At 45.5% G+C, this 9,075-nt stretch overlaps 1 protein-coding gene across 4 annotated transcripts in view; it reads right to left on the bottom strand.

Moving 5' to 3' along the window:
- Positions 1-1,487: 1,487 nt before the first annotated feature.
- Positions 1,488-9,075, bottom strand: part of RNF24 (ring finger protein 24) — a 72,439-nt gene continuing 64,851 nt past the window's right edge. For all 4 annotated transcript variants that reach the window (XM_048846350.2, XM_048846351.2, XM_048846352.2 and 1 more), the window contains exon 6: positions 1,488-8,272. In XM_048846350.2, coding sequence (XP_048702307.1) covers positions 8,134-8,272 — 139 coding nt within the window. In that variant the 3' untranslated portion in view covers positions 1,488-8,133. The remainder of the gene's footprint in view (positions 8,273-9,075) is intronic.

Genomic DNA, 9,075 nt, shown 5'->3' with positions numbered 1-9,075 from the left:
ATGCCCCTCTGCCATGTACATTGGCCAAACTGGACAGTCTCTATGTAAAAGAATAAATGGACATAGATCAGATGTCAAGAATTATAACATTCATAAACCAGTCGGAGAATACTTCAATCTCTCTGGTCACGCAATTACAGACATGAAAGTTGCGATATTGCAACAGAAAAACTACAAAACCAGACTCCAGCGAGAAACTGCTGAACTGGAATTAATTTGCAAATTGGATACAATTAACTTAGGCTTGAATAGAGACTGGGAGTGGCTAAGTCATTTTACAAGGTAACCTATTTCCCCTTGTTTTTTCCTACCCCCGCCCCCGTTCCTCAAACGTTCTTGTTAAACCCTGGATTTGTGCTGGAAATGGCCCACCTTGATTATCATACACATTGTAAGGAGAGTGATCACTTAAGATGAGCTATTACCAGCAGGAGAGTGGGGTGGGGGGAGAGAAAACCTTTTGAAGTGATAAACACCCATTTTTTTATGGTCTGTGTATAAAAACATCCTCACTGCATTTTCCACTTTTATGCATCTGATGAAGTGAGCTGTAGCTCACGAAAGCTCATGCTCAAATAAATTGGCTAGTCTCTAAGGTGCCACAAGTCCTCCTTTTCCTTTTTGGACAGGGAGTAGTTGCTAGCACAGAGGAAAGCCGAACAATTTGAACTCTGGAAGTTTCTGCTGAATAATAGGACACTTCGTACAAGCCAGGAAAGTGCTGGTCTGGCTGGCTTGCCATGGGGGAGTTCTCATTCAGCTAATGCGTCAGCTTTGTCTACAGTGCATTGAGGGGACAGGGAGAAGTGTAGCCAGCAGGGGGAGATGTAGCTTGTTAATGCTAAGCATAAGCCTGGATCAGTCTCGTATGGAGGCAGCAGAACAAATCGTTTATGTAGATCACTTTACGGAGTGGGATGCCCAGGCCAATCTCAGGCTAGAAGTCAGTTAGGGCTTGATTTCCATTGGCCCTGAGCACACAAGAGTTCCAAACTGCAGTGAACTGGAGCCATGGACATACTCGGCACCTCAGACAATCCAGCCATAAGGCTTTAATATTCTGCTCGGCCTATAGTGCAAGGGGTGACAGGGAATCCAGGGTCTTCACCACCTTAAGATGACCAGTTCTAATCTTACCCGGGAGGTAGCACATGACAGGGGACAGGGTGTTGGGTTCCATGCTGCCCAACTCACCGTGGGTCCTCAGGCAAGTCACTTTTCTGCATTTCCCCTCACCTATCAGAGTGGAATAATGGTGCTTACTTGCTTTGGGACCTATAGGGGAAAAGCAAGGAGGGGGCAAGTCTTTGCTGACTCAATCTCACCATGGTGTCCTGGCCTGGACTGCCCCCAGCAGTAGGTACCGTCTATTTGTAAGCAATGGACTCAAGCCAGAGTCACCCTGGGGGTGACCTACGTAAACCAGAGACAGGTGAACATGTGTGATTCAGTGAGATGGTGGCGGAAGTGACTCCAACACAGCACGATTTCCAAAATCCGCATTTATTTACATTTCAAGTCCAATCACATGCAAATTCTCTTTTCCTTAACAATAGTGTGATTAGCAAAAAAGATGCATTAGAATTTTAAAATAGCAATTAAATATACAAAAATATAGCTTACAAAAAACAGTGAATGTTTTAAAAAACATTCTGCTGCAGAACTCTTAGTGTACAAACAGTCTATGAACCCAGAGGCATAAACATCTCAGGAGTCACACAGTATTTACAGAGAAGGAGAAAACGCCACCCTCCCGCCCCCAACCTAAACCCTTGGTGGCCTAATCACAAGACCGGTCAAATGCTAGCGACAGTTCAGGTACTGATGCTATCAAACTACACAGACTAATTGGTAATGGGACACTTTAGCCCCATTCTAAAAGGATTGGAAAGAACAGTCTACTCTGCCATTAGAAAAGCCTGTACAATGTAATACTGAATGACCCCTTTCTTGCACCCCTTCAGTAGGGAGGGTTGTAAATACTGAAGCAAAAAAGAGAAACTCCTAAGAAATAGTTCAGGTAATAGCCTGCCCCTTCCATTTACATCCAAAGTCATCTAGAGGCTGATCGATAGATAGTTATCCCCATGACATGGAGTTGGATTCTGATCTCACACTGGTATAAATCCACTGGTGGTCAAGGAGTTACTCCAGATTTACACTGGGGTGAGAGATCAGACAGGTCAGCCATCCACTGGCAAACAGCTCAATACTGGGGTCACCAAAAACAAGCAAGGGGGAAAGTGAGCTTTCACCAACCATGTAAAGAGTTTTAGGAAGACACATCCAGGAGGACACAGAGCTATGCCCTGCAGCTCCATTTCCTCATCAAGACAATGAAATCTGATCAAGCTTCAGAATCCACCATCACCACTACAAATGCTCTGGACCAATGGGTCAGTGCAACCTGGTTTATGGCAACTAATTAACACTTGGGCCTTTTGCTTTGAAATACACACAAGAGAGTTTTCAAATGTTGACTACAAGTTGCTTAATTTTCTCCAATAAAGGCAGTCAACTTTTGAAAGAAACACAAGACATAGACACATGGTAGAATCTATACTTCTAAATACCTTCTCTGCCACAAGGTTTAGCTTTTACAGTGAACAGTGTATGTTTTGTATCACAAAAGGAGTTGGCACCAAGGACTGGCCATTCACAGAGATCCTGTCCACTCAACTCCTGGGAATGGAAATTTGCATCTATCATGCACTTGGGAGAGAAACAGCAAGCTAGTAGGGATTATCCATAAGCAACTTGTCCTAGTTCAGCTATAAGAAACCAACCATGAACTGACTGCAACTAAATTTGGCCACCTGCTAAAATTAGTGGCCTATTCTCACACAGATATGTACCCATGTACCACCCATTAACTGGTGGGAGTTATGGGTACATACTAGAGGAGAGAATACTGTTAGAAGGTCTATATACGAAGGGACCAATCAATCCAGGGAGATACAATTGCATTTGCCATGAGGGCTTCTACTTTCATCCACTGGCTGAATAGGCTCTGACACCTCTCAAGATCAGACCCTATCACACACAAATCCCATTGAAGTGAATGGGAGTTGTGGGTAGGTGGCCTGTCAAACAAATATTTTTGACTAACAAGATTGGGAAAGGGAATCTTACTAGACAGGAATGTGGTTCCTGTGAATATTTTAGCCTAATTCCCCCCACAAGCCCGGATCACTGTCTCAAGGAAGTGCTGAGTTTGCAGGGATCTGTGCCACTTTTGGCCACCAGTTAATGTGAAACAAACCACAAATCTGCTCAAGAGCCTGAGTGCTATTTGGCAGAATCTAGTGCTGGGAAATGGACAACACATTCATATGCTCCGGGATGTGGGTATCACCCCTCCCCCCCATACATTAGTGACATATACCGCTGACATTTAAGACATTAAATAGCTCTCTTGAGGTAGTCAATTGCTCTAGAGATACCAGACAGATACTATACACAAGGTGGTGGTGTACCGGTTACAGAGACTAGAGTGGAACTGGCAAACTACCTTCATAACATCCCTCAGCAAGGTGAACCTGAGTACGGTTGAGATGGCTCTAAAATGGACAGCAACAGGAGAAAGATGGAGTCTCACTGTAACAGCCCTTTAAAATAAAATACATCTCACTCCACTGGTTCATTGACTGCGTGGATGTGATTGGGAGCTGAATATTCTGATAAAGCCAAAAGGAATAAATCAGCCATGCTGTAGGTACTCGTTCAACCAAACACTGAAGGACATAGCACACCAGGCAAGTGCAGGGAATTCCTCTGGCCATTTGAGAGGACATTTCAAGTGGCACCAATTCAGACCAGCTTCTGCAAGAGGCTTTTAACCTTCCCCTCTCCCAGTTTTACAGTTGCTGTGCTGACATTATTCTATATATCTGTATGGTTACCAACCCCTATAGGATTTGGGGACCAATCAGAGCATGGCTTCAAGTTTGCTTGTAACTTGATATGATCCATAGAACCAGAAAAGTTAAGTTTTGTTTCAGAGAATTTAGTGAAACTAAATAAACTAATTATAGATTGAAACTCTCAAGACTGAAGATCTATGCCCAGAACAGACAGCGGTCCTGCAAACAGCATCATGCAGTCATCTCCCTTGCCTCTGTCCCTGCTTTGAAGAGTCACCCCTAGGAACAAGAAGGAAGAAGCGTCCATGACCCATTTCTCAGCCTTGCTACTCTGATTCCCAACAAGGGTACCAAATGAGATAAAGTGTCTGGGAATGGAGAGACCAGATGCTAACAAAGGGAATAAGACTGCCAACTCGCAGATCACTCAACCGCCATCATGTGGCCGTGACTTTCAGACACTGCAGACCTAGGCTAGATTACTACCCAGACCTGAAGCTTTTTGCACTACCCTATTACCAACTCACCAACTGAGCCATCAGAAAAAATCCTTAGTGCTGATCCTGCAAACTGTCCTTGCACAGAACTCCATGATTTCTGGAGAAGCTCTGAGCACTGAGAACCTGGAAGGTCAGGAGTTGAATTCATACTAAATTCTAATCCAGCCGCAGGAATGGAGGGACACGGACTCCAGGAGTTGTATGCTGCCAGAGACCAGCCTATGGGTCACTTTTATTTACTGTGGAGACCAAAAGCCACCACTTTCTTAGCGAGCATCCTCAGCGGCCTCGACGTTCAGGGAAGAAATTCACGGATTTTCTCCTGCAGGGCACCTAGGAAGCAGTTCAGCCAGGCTGGCTCTTTTTCCAGGTCACAAGAATGCAGGGATCACACAGTTTTATCCTCAATGATATCTTTCCTGGGTATCTGGCTGGTGAATCTTGCCCATATGCTCAGGGTTTAGCTGATCACCATATTTGGGGTCGGGAAGGAATTTTCCTCCAGGGCAGATTGGAAGAGGCCCTGGAGGTTTTTCGCCTTCCTCTGTAGCATGGGGTACAGGTCACTTGCTGGAGGATTCTCTGCTCCTTGAAGTCCTCAAATCGTGGTTTAAAGACTTCAATAGCTCAGACATAGGTGAGAGGTTTTTCACAGGAGTGGGTGGGTGAGATTCTGTGGACTGCGTTGTGCAGGAGGTCGGATTACATGATCATAATGGTCCCTTCTGACCTTAGTATCTATGAATCTATGAATGAGATACAGCACTGTAGCCTGTGGTATTCATCACAGAAATAAAATGCAAAATTATCAGCACAGCCAGGAGACAGCAGGGAAGACACTAAGCCAGCCCTGTCACTTTATATTCATAGTTCAAATCCAGATCTTTGTTCCATTCAGAATACAATCTAAGATACCTAATTGCTTAGGTAAGAGTCTCATATATAAAACGTTCAGAACACAGATTCTTCTGAATGACTTAAAAAATGGCTGTGGCAAAAAAATAAAGTACACAGAAAGGCTCAGTGGTAGTGGTGGGGGGTCAGGAAGGGTGCACGTATCACAGGACAGACTATATGGATCAAATCCTGCTCCTAGTGAAGCCCGTGGCAAAAATTCCCCATTGACTTCAGTGGCAGCAGGAGGTTTTTTGTTCAAGTCTGACCTAAATTATTGTGTAGGCACATTGGAAATGCATATATTAGGCTACATTAGAGAGACAAGTCATCAACCCTCTTTGCGGACATCCATCTATAAGCCAGCGTGCCCTGCTTGGCTGGACCAGAGACAGAAAATCGACAGGCTGAGGCATGGTAGGATTGTTGGTTTCATCTGCAAGAGCTGCTGGTGGTGTGGTACTGTACCGTAGCTCTGTAAAGGGTGCAAAGGTCAAAGGCACCTAACGTTTCTTTAATCAATACTGCCGATGACTACCAGCTTGGTGCTGATCGACAAAAGGGAAATAACAGCATTTGGACCTTTTCTATTCTGGTTAAATGGGGAATTTGAAGTTCACGATGGACAAAGTGGTTAATGGTAGATGTTCACAACCCATCCTTCTTCCCACTGGTTGTTGCAAAGCTCCTCTGCAAAACTGTTCAGTCATTCACAGCTCATGCAAATACCTGCGAGCAGGCAAATAAGCAGAGTGAACTAGCCACAGGTTAACGTTTATAAACAAATACACGTGCCTTCCCCTCCCATCCCGTCACAATACAGTCTGCAAACAACATGCAGGCTGCAATAGTCAAAGTCAGGGCAGAGGGCACTCACGAGTAAGTGAATCTTCCCCCTCGGATGTCCCCTATCCTGATGCCACAGAGGTTCAGGAGAGTTTTTCCATTGAGATCAATGGCAGCAGGATTTGGCCCTTATAAAGCAATGTTTAGAAGACAAAAGGATTCCTGGTAGTACATGAGATGTAAACTGGATTGGATGCGACAGCAAAGGGATCAGGGGATATCAGGCTCCTGGAACATTGTTAAAGAACCAGAGGATCCGCCTTGAATGGGAGTAGCTGTGAGGCTCTCATGGGACGGCACTCAACAGATGCTAAGCATGCAGGTGTGTACCTAGGAGGAGAAAGGGCTGGCAAGCCAAGGCAGTAAGCAATACGCACATTTACGGCATTTTAGACAATGCCTAGCTACGTACATTTAATTTCCCTCTGATCCAGTCGCACCTGTACGGTTTATTATTGGTCTAATTCAGGAATCTCAGTAGTGTCAGCACTTTTGAATCACTCAGAAAGCGGAGCTAGAAATCGGAAACCTACTCTGCTTCAATATACTTCGGCCAAACACCAAGGGTACTCCTCAACCCCAAGAAACGTACATACACAAACAGACCTTATGCCCTGCCGCTTATCCCGACACACATCCATTTCAAGTGGGCCACAGAACTCAAAAGGGCGACTTGAATACCTCTGCACCCAGCAGAACGACATGGTACCTCTCTCTAGTTCAGAGCCAAGAGAAAGAAACAAGATAGTCAAGGTTTATCATTGGCTCTGAAGTAAGAGGCAGCAGAGCTCTGCTGAATTTAGTGGACTTGGGCCTGTCTGCGCCAAGGTTAAATCAGCCCTTTGAGATTGTGATTGTGCAGACAGGAGGGCGTGTGGGAGAGTGAGGCGGTGTACTGCAATCATGCTTCACCAACTACACAAGACGGGAAGAAAAGCATGTAACCGCTGGGCCTTGCACTTAGATTTTTCAAATGGGCTTTTTTATTGCAGAGGAAAATAAGGACACGTGTATGGCTGCTGTGCAGTTTGCAGTAAGTGCCTGTGTCCAAAGCCAGCTTAATGCCAGCGCTTGGTAGGAAATCATCCCGTCACTTTTCAGAACACTCGGGGGCAATGGATGTTCTCAAGATCAGATCCAACCTCACTGCTCCTCTGGGGTCACATAAAGGTTGATTCTCAGAGATGAAGACTGGGGAGCCATGGGTGCTCAGCATCTCCGACACAATCAGGCCATACGTGCACATTAGAGTGACCCAGTTCCCTTACTGGACAGTACCTGCAAACCTTCCCCTGGAACTACTTCAGCCCAGAGTGCTTATGCGCTTGCACTGTCTTGGAGGCAGACTGGTCTAGTGCTGTCCCTGCTAACAGGATATTGTCAAAATTTAAATTTCCGAGTAATCCCACAACTTCAGGAAATTCTCCTTAAAGGAGCAATGTAAAACCCTTGCTCATTTCTCCAGCCACTAGCAATTCAGCGTGAGGTAATCACTGGCTGGGTTTGGCCTTATGGAGACAGTTTTTAAAGGGGGTGTGAAGGTTGGTTTTGTTTTTTTGAGATGAGAAGATGTCCACTGGCTGCATAGGATCTGCCATTCAAAGTACCCAGGGGCCAGGGTCTTGAAAGACTTGCCCTTGTAAGTTCTCTTACTGTGTTCGTAACATTAACCCTCCTACTCAGCACACCATATAGTCAACTAGCCAGAAACAGGTACCAGGCCTACACATGTAATATCGGCGACAGGGTCCGTCATAAAGTGCTCTCAAAAACCCAAACACATAGGCTTGTTGTTGCCTTTTGTCTTCTTGTTGTGCTGGTGGCATATTGCTTTGGTTGTTCTGAAGTCCAAGCATCTGGCCCCATCCCCTAAAGTGCATCGTGGGAGCTCTTCATGAGACAAAGGGAATCCTGGTAGATGCACCAAGGCTGTAAGGAACAGATTCAGAGATCTGCGATTCTCTGCATAAGTCCATCGTTTTCATCCTTGTGATTTTTTTGTGATGGAAGTGTCCTTTGCTTAGGAGAATCTATACAATGTTCTCTGCCCCAGGCAGTGGTCCCTGGGGAGGCCCATGGTCCTGCTTATTATGGAGTTGTGCCAGCTGTAGGACAGGCATGTTGCAGAGTGGACACACTTTTCGCACCTCCAACCACTTAATGAGGCACCTGGGAATGAAGAAAAGAGGACAGAGTTAATTCACACTGAACCCGATTACCACCACTGAACACTTTGTACATTTCTCTGGCCCCCCTCATTTGAGCACCTCCTCTCACTTGCCAAACATTAATTCTCTCAGCCTTTTGGAGGTAGAAATCATTATCTCCATGTTAAAGCTGTGGAAACAGAGCGAAGTGAAATGACTTACCCAAGTTCACGTAGAGAGTCAGCGACAAAGCTGGAATCAAGCCCCAGACCCCTGGCTTCCACACTCACCTGCCATTTTCATCCTATTAGGCGCATTTCTACCTCCAGAGTTTTAGTTCATCTTAAAGTCCCTCTTTGCATTCACGTGTAGAAAGTCAGTTTTATACAGTGAACAGACATTTTTATAGCTGGAAAATCGCTGTGCCAGCTCGATACTGGAACTTGTCAGAGAATCTCACCCAAAGAATTTTAAAATTCCGCACCTCCACCCCCTTATGCAAATAAAAAAACTGCACTTAAACATGCCTGATTCTGCGGAACTGGGATGAACGCCATTATGGACTTCTGCGGTGATGCTCACTGCTGCAATGCTGCTTTCTTTTTAAAGAGCAAGCACCATCCAAGCAAACCCCCATCCTTACAGAAGCCCCGAAACGGTCACAGCTGGCATCCTCAACTCAAGCTCTGGCCTTCTGCCGACCCCCCAACACAGAGATGAGCTCTTCAGAGGCTGCTTTGCACGCAGCACGCTTGGAGAATTAGGCCCAGAGTGTTCCTGTGTTAGCACAACCCTGCAGGTAGCAATCCCACCTCAGAGCAAAAT

The sequence above is a fragment of the Caretta caretta genome, chromosome 4 (genome assembly GCF_965140235.1).
Source record: "Caretta caretta isolate rCarCar2 chromosome 4, rCarCar1.hap1, whole genome shotgun sequence".
NCBI classification, from domain to species: domain Eukaryota; kingdom Metazoa; phylum Chordata; order Testudines; family Cheloniidae; genus Caretta; species Caretta caretta.
The sequence above is the reverse complement of the archived record's forward strand: the minus strand, read 5'-3'. Positions and strand labels throughout refer to the sequence as shown.